This window comes from Silene latifolia, chromosome X, assembly GCF_048544455.1.
Source record: "Silene latifolia isolate original U9 population chromosome X, ASM4854445v1, whole genome shotgun sequence".
NCBI classification, from domain to species: Eukaryota; Viridiplantae; Streptophyta; class Magnoliopsida; order Caryophyllales; family Caryophyllaceae; genus Silene; species Silene latifolia.
In genome coordinates, this window is record NC_133537.1 from 60,705,727 (window position 1) to 60,724,013 (window position 18,287).

The following is an 18,287-nucleotide window of genomic DNA, read 5'->3' on the forward strand; positions in this document are numbered from 1 at the left end:
GGGGTTGAAGCGATCGTCTTGAAGTATCATAGTAATGATCTCATCCTGCGCGGCCCTAATGAATCGGTCTTCCCCAAACAATAGGCTAACAGCTTGTTTGTCGAAGCAAGGTGCTTGACGGGTTTTGACGGTAGGAACCGTTTCGGGAGGAATGAAGTAGCAATCGTGAAAGATCTCGATTCCGGCTAACTTCCTCTCAAGATAATGCCAAGGTTCGGGAAATCCATGGAAGAGTTCTGAACTTCCTTCTTGAACGAAGTATCCATTTAAAGTGGGGAGATACGGTCTCATTTGGACTCCCACGTGCTTGCGATTTTGGACTTGAGCGAGCATTTCGAGAACTTCTTCAGTTGTGGGTTTGTATCCTAGCCCAAGTGGTATCCTTGTCGAGTTGCCTTTCTTGTATGGTGCGAAGGTGTTCTTCCGAATTGGGTTCAAAGGCATTCCAGGGAAGTATCCCTGAGATTTGAGTATGTGGTTGACCACCAAGTTGGAGTAGGGATTATAGTATAAGGGTGCCAACTCACTTTCAATGACGTTCACACTTTGGAAGCCCCCAAGTTCGTATATGGGATCCGCAAGGACTTGATTGTTTGATTGCTTCTCGATTATTGCCTTGATGGGTGACGAAGTGATCGTCACAACTTTGCCATTTAGTGGGATCTTGATCTTTTGATGAAGGGGGGATGTTACCGCTTTGGAAGCGTGAATCCAAGGCCTTCCCAGAAGTATGTTGAATGAAGCTTCGATGTCCACTATTTGGAAGTTAACTTTTCGTTCGATTGGTCCCGTGGCTATGGTTAGGCTAGCAAGTCCAACCACTTTTCGTCGTGTACCGTCATATGCACGTACACCTTGATTTGTAGGAGTCCAATCCGACTCCTTCATGCCTAGTTTGTATGCCGTTTTGAGGGGTATGACGTTGACCGCGGAGCCATCATCTACCAAGGTCATTGGCACATTCTTCTTTAGACAAATGACGGTGATGTATAGAGCAAGGTTGTGACTAGCGCCAAAAGGTGGCAAGTCTTCATCTGAGAAAGTAATAGGATTACTTAGCCTCGGTGATTCTTGGAAGACCAAGTTGACTACATCTTCAGGAGTGGAGTTATGTGCTACATTCAATTTGGCCAAAGCTTGCAGTAAAGCTTGGCGATGCGGGAATGAGCTTGCCACTAGTTGCCAGACTGAAAGATCAGCCTTGGTTTTTTGCAATTGCTTGAGCAAATGATCAGTGGGGTCATCTTCGTTGTCATTTGGTGCGATGACGTTGGTTGGACCGTTTTGAGTAGTGCTTTGATATGGGCGACCCGAACGAGTTAGGTGATCCACATCTTGGTCTTCTCCATTTTGGACTATTTCCTTGACTAAGGAGTTTTCAATGAGGTATTCGTCTTCATCATCATCGGCCCAAACCCCATTGACTGCAGCTAGTTCCTTCATTCTCATGATATCACTTTCTAGTTGTATGATTTGATCGACTAGTTTATCAACCACGGCGACTACTTCTTGCATAGTGGTGTTTTGAGAGAAGATCAATGGTACACGTTCTTTAGGCATTGCATTGGGATGGCTCAAGGCCGTTACCATGTTTTCTAGTTCCCACACTTGTCTATCTACACTCCTTGCCCATGCGATGAAGTCGGAAATGGTAGGGGAGATGGTAGAGTAGAGCCTTTCTTTCTCAATTGCATGAATTTCATTTTCGGTGGGAGAAATGAGGTGTGAGCAATCTAAGGTAGATTCGTCACTTGTAATCACTAGAACTCCAAGAGGATTCTGAGTGTTGTTGGGCTTACCTCCTGGTGGAATTGGAAGTCGACCATCTTCGATCATATCTTGAAGCACGTGTTTCAACTTGTAGCATTTTTCTATGTCGTGCCCTTTGCCCCTATGGTATTCACAGTAGGAGTTTTCATCCCAGAACTTGGACTTCTTTTCGGGTTCGGGAGTAGGTCCAATGGGTTGGAGTTTACCTTGCTTCATTAGCCTTTTTAGAGCGTTGGAGTACGTGTCCCCAAGGTTTGTGAACTTCCTTGGTGGGCTAGTTTTCTTGGATGGCTCGAGAAGGTTAACTTCGTCGGTCTTGCTAGTAGAGCCGTATGAACGACTTGTGGACCCTTGATATCCTCTACCTACCGTTTTGGACAAGAGTCCTTTACGGGTGTCATCTTCAATTCGCGTCCCTAACACAGTTAAGTCTTTGAAAGTCTTGATGTTTTGATATCTCAAATGGTTGGCATATATGGGCTTGAGATTATCCACAAACTTTTCCACAAGAGTAGCCTCATCCGGGCGTTCAACTAGTTGAGTACTAGTCTTCCTCCACCTACTTAGGAAGTCGGTGAATCCTTCTTTGTCATTTTGGGTAAGAACCTCTAGAGTACGCATGTTGACTTGGATCTCGGCATTATCCGCATATTGTTTCGAGAACTCGATTGCGGCGTCTTCCCAAGTAGCGACCTTTTTGTGATCTAAAGTGTAGAACCATTGCTTTGGGATGGTGTCAAGAGATGAAGGAAAGATCCTTAAGAACATCTCGGGTTTGATGCCTTTGATAGACATGTAGTCCTTGAAGGCGCGGATGTGGTTCAAAGGGTTCTCATGTCCTTTAAACTTAGGGATATCCGTCATGCTAAAGTTAGTTGGTAATTTGGAATTGACGGCTTCATATTTGCGATTGTTTTCCCTATAAATATCATCCCCCTTAAGGTACATCAATTGCTCCTCTAGGTATTGGAGTCTTTTCTCAGCTGCGGTTGTCCCTAGGACAGGATTCTCATCTTTAGACTCGTCATCAGAAAATTGTAGTACTTCACCTTTAAGGGGAGGCAACCTTCCCTCTACATCAAAGATACGGCCTTCGATAAGTTCAAGGCGGTCATAGGTTTGTTCTTGAGTGATTTGCATTTGGGTTATCGCGGCTAGGATTCGATCATTACTTTCTTGAATTTGCTGGAGGTTCGTTTCACCACTTGATCCGGGCATCTTGGAAACTGGATAAGAGATCGGCGACGAATCAAAACACGATCGACCATTCTATCACACTTGCTAAAAGAGGAAAAGCTTTGACTCGTGAAGTGGGTGTGTGCCACTTGTGTTGAGTGAGTTTTGAAGAAAGACAAGGTCTTTGAAAATGTGTGTCCTAGTCAACTGTAGTGTAGTTGTAGGAGTGGACTCGAAGTGAGGTTTTGAAATGGGCTTGTGGCCCGAATTTTGACGCGACAAACGGACAGAGTCTTGACCGAATTTTGCGCTAATTAAAGGCCTATTTTTTTCGAAATTCTTGTTTGAAAATGAGGATTTTGATTTTTTGAAAATTCGTCATGGTTTTGTTTAGAAGTGGTGATCACGTAAGGTTTACACATTTATACAAGCATTATAACGGGATGCTGAGTGCATTTAAAAGGGTTTTGGTTTAAAGGGTGGGTTGCCATACCGAACCATCAAACCCGAAGTCTGTGGAGAGGCTCGTGCCAAACAAGAGTAAGGCCGATTCCTAGTCCATTTCCTCAAGTAGTGAAGGCCCTTGATACAAACAAGAGTAAGCACCATGGTATGGATGACGTCAATCGCTATCCATCCTTAGGCCCAAATAAGAATTAGGACCGTTTAGATGGGACGATTGGTCGAATGGGTTGGATTGGGCCTAGGAAGGCCGAATAAACGGTCTAGGAAGACCGAGTTATGAAAACCGACAATTGTCTTGTACAAACTTATTCCCTAACCTTGTTCAAGTTTCACCCTTGCTACACGTAAGTGTATTATCCCCAGCTGAGTCGCCAAACTGTGGACAGCGGGCCGCCCACGGGGGCGCTTGGTGAGAAACGGGGAACAAGCGTTTGCATTTTATATGGAGTCGCCACCAATTTTTGTGGGAAATTGGAACCGTTCGAATACCTCGTGTCATGTCAAGACACAAAGTAGTGACATGAACACTAAGCAATCGTTACCCTTAGCATTCTATGTCTAGAATGACTCTCGTGGATGCCAATGAACACGGGTGCTCACGGAGATCTGGAGTAAGGGGTGAGGGTACGTATTAGGAAGCTCTTTTGATCGAACACCTAATCCCGCCCGCCTCGATAGCGGCCTCTACTAATGATTAGGGAAGTTATTCGTACTCGATATATCGTCGGTTATATGCATGCAATGCAACATCCAAGTTTTAATCCTAGCATGTGAGAATTAATACTAAGTCGGTTGACAATTAATTAGCATACAATTGGGTCGCAGTAGGATTTAATGTTGATTTACATGTGAGAAACATACAAACAATAAAAGGAATACAATAATGAAAATTACAATAATGAAAATTACAATAATTACATTGGAATAGGCGATTTATGTCGAAAATACCTTTAAAACGGATAATTTGGGGGAAAAAGGAATAAAAGAAAGAATTACGAACAGGAATTAGCGTGATATTACGGATAATAGTCGATTAATACGTAACCTAATTAAACTATGTCAAGGCAGAAACGGAGTTCAGGGACAGAAATCATCCTGGAACAGGCGCAAGCAGACTGCGCCCTCTGGAAGAGGCGCAGCAGACGCTGCGTCTGTTCCAAGGGTGAGTTCTGGCTGTGAAGCCGGAACTGCAAATCGTTAATGTTAACTGTTAATTTTAAGGATCGATTATATCATTTGACTCGGATGAAAGTGATTAATAGGTTATTTTACATGTGAATGGGTCATAAAAACAGTAAACATGAATGAGACGGATTAAGATGGATTAATTACAAGATTGAACGATTAATTAGTGACGTCGGTGAATGAAACAAACTAAACATGATGAATTAATGACAAATTAATGACAAACATGTGAATGAACAGATGAAAACTATATCAAAGACGAATTCCAGAAACTCAATATGAACAAATTGAATCTCTACAACCCGGATTGAACTTAATGACGAAAACCCGTAAATATGGATTATTTAGGATTTAAGTCGGACTTATGATGATTAAAACATATTAATGAATGATGAATTACATGCATGTGAATTATCAGTGACGATTATATCAAAGAATTAATGGACAAACAAATAACAAAGCGAATTGCAGAGGACGAGGAAGAAGAAAAGAAGCAGGAACTGCGGCAGCCTCACGAAGAGGCGCAGCAGGAACTGCGCTCCTTCGAAGAGGCGCAGCAGTTGCTGCGTCTTTTCTCGACGTCTCTCACCGGAAATCCGCAAAAACGAGGTTTTAACAAAGGGTTTTAGAAATCGATTTTAACGGTGTTTTCGACATAAATCTTACATGAGTGATACGATAAAGTACAAAAATACAATAGATAAAAGAGGATTATACACCCCCAGACTTACATGTTGACGGAACGAGATGTACTAAGATATCGACTAGTGATGCTCGACGCGAATGCAAAGAGAGTGCCCTCTTAAGAGGAAAACGATTGATTAATTAAGATTGATTGAGTGTAGTTGGTCAAATTGGTCGGTCATGCAACAGAGAGGCTGGTACCCGGAAGGATCCGAGCTTACGTGGTCGGAAGTCCAAGCACGTAGGCGCCAATTAGTAAGAACAAAGTCTAGAATGCAAAGGGAGAAGAGAAGGGCGGACACTCGCGTGAGAAATATGAGGAACGAAGGCTCCTATTTATACTAATCACGTGAAGGAATAGGGTTTCGGAGACTCTTTGGAAGTGAATCTCGGAAAGATATAAAAAAAATACGTAAATCATGCAAAGAAGGGCCTGGGAAAAGGCGCAGCAGCCACTGCGTCCCTTGGAAGAGGCGCAGACTGCTTTGCGTCTATTCCCGTGAGGTTTCTCTCTTTGAAGAAAGATTTCAGCGTTTGAGTTATGGTAGGACGGAAATAATTCGATTATCTTGTGAATATTACGGGATATTATTTGCCAAAAGATAAAATTTGTGAAATATGGAATAGAAATATCCGGAACATTCCGAACATTCCGACTCGGGATTTAACGATTATCGAAAATGGAGACGGTTTTTGACCCGGACTCCAATGTACTCTAATTATCTGCCAAAACGACCGTATCGGGACGTAGATGACAACTAAGAGGTCGATATTAATATTTGAGCAATCACTTGACGATAATCTTACGAACTGTCACAAATCGTTCCGCGAACCAAACATGCGGCCTAATCATCACCGGGTGGTTTGCGGGAGGTGCAGAAACGAGGTGTCTACAGTATGTTCTTTTGGGTATGAGTTTTCTGGTTGCATTTTGGCCCGTATTTCCGTGTTTGGAGTTGTTGGAAAATAGAGGAAGGAGAAAAGAAAAAAAAAAGAATTGAAAAAAGAAAAAAAAAAAAAAAGAAAGAAAGACGTGAAAGAAAAGAAAGAAAAAAAATGAAAAAAAAGGAGCTGAAAACGTGAGATCAGGAAGAAAAAGAAAGAAGTTTGAAAAAAAAAAGAAATTGTTTGTTTCAGTTAGTTATTTCAGACGGTGTTTAAAAAGAGAAGTTTGTGACCGTCTGACTCCTCCATTCTTATTCTATATTTTTGAGGAGATTGTGTTTGAGTTTAGTGAGTTTTGTGCCAAATGAAGGGCACTTGTACTTAGTTCTTCAGTCAGTTGAGATTCAGATGGTTTCATTATGGTCCTGTTAGGAACTAGCTTGACGCTTTTACCTCCACATTTTCATAACATGTTTTGCCTTTCTCACCTGAACCTCACTATTCCCATATTATTTGTACGCCCTCGGCTGTGACGGATATTATTGGTTGGAGTGTGTGCATTAGTACTTGAATTGTCTTTCATTTTTGTTGCATGCATCTTATGTAAGTCGCAGTTAGGTGAGTGACTGTCTTTTCTTCTCTCTTTTACATATTATTCACCCTTTGCTTCATGAGAGAAGAGTGACCACGAGAGAGTCCGATTTTGTTGGTCTTGCAAGGTCGATAGGTTGGCTATATTTTTGAACAGCTTATAATTCGTTTGCGTATTGACTGCTTAGCTTTAACTGTTAGTTTTTGTTGCATTAAATTGGTTCAAGTAGACAAGTTAAGCTAGCTCTGAGTTATCATTTCCGTTCCATTAGTTTAGTTTCGAGTTTACTCGAGGGTGAGTAAAGGTTCGGTTTGGGGAGATTTGATACGTGCTTTTTATATAGTCTTTTTAGCCTATTTCAGCACGTATTTCTGTGCATTTTTATACTGTTTTTTATAGTATTTTGCCCCGAATTGGCGACTTTGGTTCGTTTTGTCCATTTTGTAGAAATGAACGCGAAAGTAGTGGAATCGTACTCTTTTTCGTCCTTTTTGCATGCATTTAGAGGAGACAGGATTTTCCAAACTGAGATACTACGTTTGGAAGCGTCATGGCACAGATTACGAGGCATTTAGGCGCGGACTTGAGCTGAAATGAAGTCAAAGTACTCGATCGAGCAGTTCTACCACTTGATCGAGTGGTTTTCACGTCCCAGGGTGGTCGATCGAGTGGTTTTCCACTCGATCCTTAGCTTGCAGAAAGACCAGTTACTCGATCGAGTAACTTTCTACTCGATCGAGTAGATTTGCTGAGGTGTTTGCTCAATCGAGTGGTTTTAATCCACTCGATCGAGTGGTTTCGGTGATTATGGGCTTTAATTAGCCCGTGTTATGTTTTAATTCCGCAAAACTTATTTACTCTTCCTATTTAAACCTACATTAGTTAGGTTATTAGTATCAGATTTACTTACTACTTAGTTTTTTATCAAACTTTACTGCGTAAACCATTCTTCTTCACTGTAACCTTATTCTTGGGATTGCTTTTGCTCGGATTTTGTTCTTTACGCCGGAATTCGTTTGATTGTAATTCTTTTCTCTTCTCTTTATAATAATTAATCTTTTGTTCGCTCTAATTCTTCATTTCATTGCATTTATTCTTTTACCCTAATTCTCTTTTATGCTTTTTAATTGTTATTTCATTATGTTTACTGCTGGAATATTATCCGCTGTTAGTTTAATTAGCGACATGAGTAGCTAAACCCCTTTCATGTTGGGATTAGGGGATCTGCGGTAGGAAAGTGACGATGTAGTAGATGAAACAGATGAATTAATTACAAGACTCTGTCACCATAGCAATTTAATTGTATTTATTCGACTTAGTTGAGTGCACACTTCTGAGTTAACCTTTAATCTGGCTAAAATTAATCCTAGATCGAAAGATTGGACTAAATAGGCCTGCTATGAACAGTAGACTACCCTGACGAGAATGAAAGTTAAGTTAGTGGTGTTTTAGGATAGAAAGTGGATCGAAAGGACCTTTCAACATCCGTCTTACATTAATTCGTCTGAGTCATTTACAGCTGAGTCACTGAACTACCGTAGTGAACCGAAATCCTGACATGTCCCTCTCTATCTGATAGTTTTATCCTTATTTCTCTACTTTTATTAATCTTGCCTTATTTCTCTTTCCTTCAAAACTCGTAGTTTAGATAACAAATCAAACAACCCCCCCATTTGTGACCAAATAGACGGACTACTACAAATATCTTGCCTCCCCGTGGAGATCGGCCTGACTTCCCTAGCTATATAGTTAGTTTAGTTAGTTTATTTTTGACAGGTACACGACAGACGTGTCAAAGAGTATCTCCGATTAAGGATTTTCAATACTAATGGTGAAGGGACAGAAAACATGCAAGTCATCGATGAAAAACAAATTGCAATGTCAATAATGTGGTCAGAAGTTCATGAAGCTGTAGGGCTCCTTCGAGACAAAGGAGTAGCTGATGTTGACAGCTTTTCCGCTGTAATTAGATCATTTAAACACTCCCTGTCACCATTAGGGGAAGTGTTGAATAAAAATCAACAAATGGAGAAATTTCTGAATTGTACGGCATCTGAGGTAGTGACGATATTGCCACCAAAGAATTCGAAAAACAAGGGGACCGGAAAAAGCTTGCTGTCAGCCAAAAAAAAAGCAATGGTGTTGGCTAGGAAACCCAAACATAAGTGTAAGAATTGCAAGAGAATGACAAATCACGACAAGAGAAACTGCCCTAAGCCCTTCTCAGCACACACGCCATTGTGCGAAGGGTCGTCTGAACCAGAAGAGGATGAAGGAGAGGAGGAGGAAGAGCTAGAGTCAGAACAAGAATAGACGTCAGATCAGTGAAAAGTGTTGCTCTATATATTTTGAGTGTGTAACTTAAAACTTTGAGGTGCTATAACTGGAGCGGGCGATAAGGAATTGGTCTCATGGCAGCGTAACGTTGAACTGCAGTTGGTGTAACTTTTAGTAACACCAACGTTAGAGTTACACTGTCATAAGACCAAAATCTCTCTGTTTTATTAGATAGCCAAACATTGTGTTACTTGAACTTATTTTGGATTACTTATGTTATTTCAAGTAACAGTTACACTTATTTTCAAATAACTGGTGTTAACATTTACACTTCCCATGTCAGCACATTTACACTTCCAGTATCTTCACATTTACACATACTATATCCTCACATTTACACTTTGAATATCTTCACATTTACACTTCCAATTTAGTCAGTTTTACACTTTATTTGTTCACATTTACACTTCTCCTATATTCACATTTACACTTCCTATTTGTTCACATTTACACTTTTTTTTTGTTCACATTTACACTTGGGCTGTCACCACATTTACACTTCCCATGTCACCACATTTACACTGCATTCAATTTAATTTCAGTTTGTTACATTCACACTTTCAGTATGATAAAGTTGACACTGACAGTGTTAACATTTACACTTTAAGTGTGTTAACATTTACACTTAAAGTGTAAATGTGACTAAATTACAAGTGTGATAACAGTTACACTTGCAATTTAGTCACATTTACACATTGAAAAAACTGTGATTATAACTGCCAAAAAATAGTCAACCATTACACTTCATTAGTGTAATTTACCATTACACTTCATTACTGTAAAGCTTACACTTGCAAACATTGCCAACCAAAGTACAAAACATTCTTTTCTAAGTTCAAGATTGCCAAACAAAATACATTTAAAAAAAAAATATGTCCACAAATTGTTCACTTTTTCGATAACACAACCTTAATTTTGCGCTTCTTTTGTAACTTGGCCCATAAATCTTCTTTTCCAGCGATAAACCTATTCAACTTTGCTTCAAAAATGTCTCTGTTGACATTTATGTCAGCTAGAACAAGCGTCGCCACCAATTCGACTACCAAGTACCGTCGATTCCTCTTCCTCTCCAAGTCTGGATGCTCAAAAGGTTGACCCTCGTACATCAGCATATACATCATACATAAAATCCCTGATTCTGTTATGTTAGGAAGGAGTGTTTGGCACCTGAACGGGATTTGCCGATGCTCAAAGCTAGTAATCTCATATCCACTGTCCGTTCTGACATCCAAATAATCGCTAACAGCTGATGCCACTTGGCAGGTAACATTGCACATTTCAGACTGATCCCAGTTGGCATAATGTTGGTAGTCAAGGAGATCAACAGTTTGTTGTCCAAAATTTATACACACGCATGCAAAGTGCCCACCAACGTTGACAGGTACGATGATAAACTCGGCATTCAGGTTAAAAGTTTTATCACAGTCCTGGATGAAGGTATCCCAAATGTGATACAGCCGATCAGTGATGTCATTAGACTGTAAGCCTGCTTCACGTATATCCAAAAGCAGCATGATACATTCTTGTTTAGAGAAGTGAGTGAGACTACATAATAAAAGTAAGAACTAATGTATAACTTTTAGGCTTTGTGCGGCGGGGGGGGGGGGGTGTACCATATGACATATCCCAAAGAAGGCCATCCTAGGAAGTAAGTATTCAGCAGACTCCAAATGGTTCAGCAAAACAGCCCACGACTCAATGACAACAGGCGACATTACAACCTCAGGAAGCATGGTCATGATGTCGGACCGGCGGAGCGCGGCATGCCTACTGTACCAAGAGATTGATTCGCTGCAATAAAACACACGTATAATAGTAAGCAATTGAGAATTAGTTTCAAATTAAATATCATAACTAATTGGCCCTGTTATAAGAGTCTGGCAGGTACTAACGAATTTTCAAAGTTGTAGTCGTCTAACAAGCAATAGTCCACCGCATGCTTTCGACGTGATCGAACACCCCTGACCAAGCTTTTATTGTTCCGTAAGAAGGTCGAGACAATAAGAGTCTACGTACCAGCAGCCCCACAGTCAATTGAGCATCCCAAGCCAGCCCCCCCTCGCCCCGGGGACGGCTCCTTACGGCTGACAAAGGTTGGCTACCTGACGACTGCGCTGACGCTTGAACAACATCGGGGCTGCTTTCCGCCTGTATGGCTACAGGATTGACCACAGGGCTTCCTTCTACGCGTTTAGGGGGTGGGACTGCAACACGGGGACGTTTACGGTACGTAATCTCTTCCTCATCGTCCAGACTCCGCTTCTGTGCAACATTGGAGACCGGGTTCAGACCTTGACCATAATTTTCCCTGAATTGGGTTATCCTTGCGCGGACGCTCTCCCTCACTTTGTTATGGTCACTCAGGATAAGAATCGACACCACTTCAGCCCGGACGAGGTTGATAACGTCCATCTCACCTAAGGCGCAGTCAAATAGCTTCCCATTGAAAAGCAGCATGTGTATCATCATGTACACCCCGTAATAAAACGCAGAATAACCCGTACCTTGCCATTTAAATTTGACATTGACAAATTTGAACCCGACAACCTTTGAACCTCTGACAAACCCTTTACACTCCAGATACTCACCCATTAAATCACACTGTAAAAGGAATTTAAAAAAAAAAAGTCAATTTAAAAACAGTGTTTACAATTTCAGAATACATAAACACTAAATAACAAATTAAGGTATGCTATTTATAATTATTACCGCAATACGGGAAATTCCAAAATATGGAAGCTTCTCAAAATCATCGTCGTATCGACGGTTGTCCAAATACTCTATCTGCTCGGAAACGAAGTTTATGCATGCGCAGCTGTAATGATCATTATTGCCAGATAAGATCGGGATGAAGACCTGGCTGATGTGACAACAAAGACATAAAAGATACACTCAGTAAAATTTCACATTTACACTTTCAATAATTTGTCACATTTACAGTCCCTGTGTCATGACATTTACACTTTCCATATATTCACATTTACACAATATATGTCATGACATTTACACTTCATATTTAGTCATCTTTACACTCCCTATGTCATAACATTTACACTTCACTATATCTCACATTTACACTTCCTGTGTGATGACATTTACACTTTCCATATATTCACATTTACACTTTATATGTGCTGACATTTGCACTTCCTATTTAGTCACCTTTACACTCCCTATGTCATCACATTTACACTTTCTATATAATCACATTTCCACTATACATCATGGCATTTACACTTCACTATGTATCACATTTACACTTCATATTTCATTACATTTACACTTCACAATATCTCACGACATTTACAGTTCACTATGTCTCACGTTTACACTTCATATGTCATGACATTTACACTTTACATATATTCACATTTACACTTTATATGTGCTGACATTTACACTTTCTATTTAGTCACCTTTACACTCGCTATGTCATCACATTTACACTTTCTATATAATCACATTTACACTATACATCATGACATTTACACTTCATTATGTATCACATTTACACCTCATATTTCATGACATTTACACTTTCTTCTTAATCACATCCAGGCATTTACACTTTCTGTGAAAATCACATATACACTTTCGGTGTGATGACATTTACACTTCAAAATAGGTCACATTTACACTTATCATATCAGATCCAAGTTGAAATGGAGACAAACAGGATTGAATCCAAGCATCCCACCTGATACTGTCGTTTCGTACCAAAAATAAAAACCTAAGTTACTACCAACAGAAGTCAGCGGTAAGTAGGGTCGATCTCCACAGGGAGGCTAAGTTGCTATTTATCTGTCTAATTCGGTCTGTCAGGGTGTCACGGAAATGGGGGTTGAATTGATTGTGAACTAACTAAACTACTGAAACTAGAGGCAAGAGAAGAGAATAAAGGAAATTAAAAATAAGAGAAAGGAAGTATGCTAGGAGTCGGTCTACCGTGGCAGCTATCAGATCTTATACTATCGGGAATACTAAGGCGATTAGACTATTGATAAGAAGAGCTATGGTCGTCACCTTTCGGTCCTTAAACCGCCCTAGAGCGTAAAAATGTGACTTAACTTTCGCCCTCACTGCAATACCCTATTGTAATTAAGCAAGCCTTCCCTTCCAATCTTTCGATCTAGGTCGGGGTTAACTAAATTTATGGTCTCCTGCATGCATTCATTCGACCGGATAACAATTAAATTGCCTAATACAATTCCTATCGCAAGACTAATCTATATAAGTCAATTAAAACATCGCTACCACGGCTTCCCTAATCCTAACATACAAGGGGAATTAGCTATGCATAATTAAGGGAGAACAAGAAATAAAGAAAGAACAAATAATAAACATTAAATTAATTAAAGAGAGAAAAGGGAAAGGAATTACTGAAATTAATCCGGAAATGAAAGAACAAAAGTAACAGTAGCAGTATATTCGAACCAGAGAGAAAGGGAACGAAGTAAAGTGTGTGAGAGAGTGCCCTTATAATAACATACTGACTCCCTATTTATAAGAAAATAGGATTAGCTAAACCTAATGACGGAATTAAACCTAAAAAGCCCGTACGTCGTCAAAATCCACTCGATCGACTAACTAAAAGCTCTCGATCGAGTGATATTCCTTAGGATTCCTCTCGATCGAGAACAATTCCTCTCGATCGAGGACTTCTTTCCCTTTAATCACTCGATCAAGAATAGGTAGCTCTCGATCGAGCAAATGGGCTCTCGATCGAATAGAAGTAGTTCTCGATCGAGCACTTCTCAGCGCGTAATTCCTGCTTCGCGCACTGAACTTCAAACGGCTGCCATTTCTTCGTTACTTGGTCAAACAGGGTGATTCCGGTGGCATTGGAAAGCTAAAAGGACAAAATTTCATCTCCAATTGGAATCACCTGAATATCTGTTGTAGAACTCGAGATATGGCTCTTACAAGCAGGAACTAGCAAATTGAAGCACTCTCTTGGCTCGCCTAACTTCCTTACTCCAATGCGCATCTCAAAATAGCTTCATTTCCGCTCTAAATTCACTCTTCCTCCAAATGCATGCTAAAAGAACGGTAAAAGGCTTGATTTCACTACTTTTGGGTTCATTCCTGCAAAAAAGGCAAAACAAACCAAAGTAGCATATTCGGGGCATTTCGTAGCATAAAACCACGATAAAAGCATAGAAATACGTGCATAAAATAGGCTAATAAGACTATATAAAATGCACGTATCAAATCTCCCCAAACCAAACCTTTACTCGTCCTCGAGTAAACTAAAATGCAACTAATGGAACGGAAAAAGATAACTCAGAGCTAGCTACAAATGCCCACTTAAGCCAATTTAATGCAAGCAAACTAACACTTATAGCTAAACAGTCAAATGCAAACGAGTTATAGGATGTTTATAATTAAGGCTGAACCGTCGACCTTGCAAGACCTTAAATAATGGACTCTCACGGGTCACTCTTCTCTCATGAAGCAAAGGGTAAGCAAATGAATGTAAGAGAGAAGAAAAAAAACAGCCGCTCACCTAAACTACGACCCACATAAACATGCATGCAACTAATATGATAGACAATTCTAACTACCGAACATACATTCCAACCAAACAAGGTCCTGTCACAGCCGAGGGCTTACAAAAATATGGTAAAGTGAGGCAATGGGTAAGAAAAGGCAAAACATGTTATGGGAATGTGGAGGTATAGGTGATCAAGCTAGTACCTAAACAGAACCATATGACAACATCCATTTCCAACTCAATTATGAATTTAAGCACATATGCCCTTCATTTGGCATAAAACTCACCAAACCAAACTAGAAATACTCCTCAATTAATGTAAGATAGAACATAGGAGCAGAAACCGTCAACCAAACAACATCTTTTTTTTCTATTTTTTTTTCGGTTCTTCTTTTCTTCTTTTTCGAAATTCCTTTTTCAAATTCTCTTTTTTTTTTTCAACTTCTTTTTCACGCTTTTTTTTTTCTTTTCCATCATCCTCCTATTCTTCATAAGTTACCAACTCCGAATCAATAGATACAAGCCAAACTTTGATGCAATGAAATATATACCGCAAAACAATCTAAACTAGCTTGACAAGGCAGGCTAAATTTGGAATGTAGTTAAGGGTCAACAGGCAAATTTGGCTAATGTGGAGTTTAATGGGTAAAAATGGAAAAAAGGGAAATTGTAAGCACCTCCCTGCATATGACACCAACCACTAACCTGAATGTATGACGGCAAAAAGCAATTGAATTTCATATACGTGCAAATTAATGAACATGTTATGCAAGGAGTAACTACTCACAATCCTACATGAAACTGGTCACAAATGACACCAGTTTATAAGGCTCTAAATCTTAGAAATTATAAGTAGGTTGCCAAAATCGCAGGTCAAGTCTATATGTTCAGCTAAATTAAACATTAACTCGTAGATTATGCAAAAGACAAAGCTAAAAGATAACAGTTTAATGCAAGGCTTAAGCAAAAAGACAGTTGCAGTGCAATTTCATCATTGAAATCTACCGTTCCGACTCGACCTATATGCAAAAATAAACGTGAAATTTTTTGAATTTTCAACAATTTTTCCAATTTTTATTGAATTTTTTTGAATTTTAACAAAAATAAACAACAATGCAAACATAAATTAAAGAATTTTAACAAAAATAAACAACAATGCAAACATAAATTAAACATGATAACAGAAATGCAATAAAAACAAGATGTCAGACACAGATATGGATGCATAACCTCCCCAAACCAAACCGTACAATGCCCCCATTGTACCAAAACATGGAAAGGAAATGCAAACTAAAGGAGAAAGAGAGTAAATACGGAAAACTCACAAGATACGCGAAATAAGGGACCTCCCCAAACCGACCATGAAATGGGAGGTTGCTAAGGGCCCGGAAAACCGTCTCAGGAAGCTAATCCAAGTCAATAACACTCGATCAAGAGGGATAGTAGCTGATCGAGTAACATGGGCGTCTAAAACTGCTCGATCGAGTAAAATAGCAGTCGATCGAGTAGTTCCTCATCTTGCAGGTGGTCGATCGAGAGGAAGGTCTGATCGATCGAAGGGAATTGCCGGCAAAAGTGCTCGATCGAGTAGAAAAGCTACTCGATCGAGTGATTCTCAGCTAGTACCTGCAAAACGCAATGAAAAACAGCCCGCAACTGACAAAAACAAGCATACTGAGATAGTCTATGGTATAAAACCATTTATTACAACTGAAAGTAAATAAAAATGCAAAATAAAATCGCCGGGTTGCCTCCCGGGTAGCGCTAGCTTCAGTCAGGTCCCAGCTCGGCCTTCTTTTTCTTCGAGCCACTCAAATTAGTCATAATCAAAACAACTCAAAGCGCGCAGCAACCTGTCAAATAGCTGCGCATGTGCTACACAACAGCATAAGTAGCACCAAAGTGGAATCAAGAAATAGGAAATGAAATTAAACAACCGTTTGAGTCTAACAAATTTCCTATGTGAGCTCCTAAATTTATCCACATAATAAAGGAGCGCGGGAGCAACTGTCAATATATAAGGGTCCCGATTCAGATTAACAGTTTTGAAATGACGAGGACGGTGAAAATTCGTTAAATTATGCGTCCACATATGAGAGGGTGTAGCATTAAAAGAAGGAGCACAAATTAAACGAGGCAATATACTGTTAAAACAAACAATAATGAAATTATCGCTTACTACCTCGGGTTGGTCGCTCTCAACGACGGAATCACTGACAAAGGAATGCATTACCTCATCCGTGCTAGGAGCAATTACCGTCTCAGCTGCTTCTTCATCAACCTCCTCAGTGGAATCCATCCCGTAAATCGCAGCTTCAAGTGTATCCGACTCGGCTGTGAATAAGGGAGGTTCACCGTAACCTTCATCATCGTCAAACTCGTCATCCAATATGAACCCAAGTGACGAATTAAAGCTCCCAATGGCCAAATCAGTCGATCGAGCAAAATACTCACTCGATCAACCAACTTCCTCTCGCATCTCACTCGATCGAGTAACAAAATCACTCGATCGAGAACTATCCTCCTGCATGTCACTCGATCGAGAAGAGATATTACTCGATCGAGGACTTTCTTCCTGTCTGTATTTGATATCCTCGCATAAACTCGGAAATACGATAGAAATTCGTCATCCGAAATATAGAAATCATTTTCAAGATTGGGCAACGCGGGTTCTTCATGGGAAAAACCGCTCTTGGTCAAGTACACCTCTTCTCAGTTGCCGTTGCCGATCGCTCAACCCAGTGTTAACCGAGCAATTTGATCGCAACTCGGCAATTTCAGTGACTTGAGCACCCATATATCTACCATATTCTAGAATTAAGGATTTCAGCTCCGCGATTTCTTTTTTCTGTATATCACGAGGATCTTGTTGCGGTGGCCATTGATGGGGTGGATGTGGCGGCACAACTACAGCTGCATTGTGCTCAAGAAGACACCACATCCCCAAGATTTCTTCCTTTCCCAACTAGCGGGTTTCTCGGCGTGGGCTTCAAACCGAGCAATTAGTCGGGAGACGGATGTCATCTTGCAAGAGGGGTCGAAGGTACTCAAGCCTTCCCTTCGATAATCTCCCTCGAGCTTTGTCTAATAAACCTGTAGGCCTATCAAAACAACACTAAAGAAAAAGATAAGAACAACCTCAAGGTACTTAGTCTTCCCTTGAGGCGAAAGGACAAACAAAATAAAACGGATAAAAAGCGTCGCCCTCCCAAGAACGGCGCCAAAATTTGATCTTTGTCGTTTCGTACCAAAAATAAAAACCTAAGTTACTACCAAAGTCGGTAAGTAGGGTCGATCTCCACGGGAGGCTAAGTTGCTATTTATCCTGTCTAATTCGGTCCGTCGGGGTGTCACGGAAATGGGGTTGAATTGATTGTGAACTAACTAAACTCGAAACTAGAGGCAAGAGAAGAGAATAAAAGAAATTAAAAATAAGAGAAAGGAAGTATGCTAGGAGTCGGTCTACCGTGGCAGCTATCAGATCTTATACTATCGGGAATACTAAGGCGATTAGACTATTGATAAGAAGAGCTATGGTCGTCACCTTTCGGTCCTTAAACCGCCCTAGAGCGTAAACAGCTTAACTTTCGCCCTCACTGCAATACCCTATTGTAATTAAGCAAGCCTTCCCTTCCAATCTTTCGATCTAGATCGGGGTTAACTAAATTTATGGTCTCCTGCATGCATTCATTCGACCGG

The 18,287-nt window shown here is 40.3% G+C and overlaps 1 protein-coding gene across 1 annotated transcript; it reads left to right on the forward strand.

Annotated features, from left to right (window-relative positions):
* The first annotated feature begins 8,605 nt into the window (after nt 1–8,605).
* On the forward strand, nt 8,606–9,070 carry LOC141617445 (uncharacterized). The gene has a single exon (XM_074434643.1). It carries the CDS (start codon nt 8,606–8,608, stop codon nt 9,068–9,070), a length of 465 nt encoding a protein of 154 aa, XP_074290744.1.
* Nucleotides 9,071–18,287: the final 9,217 nt, after the last annotated feature.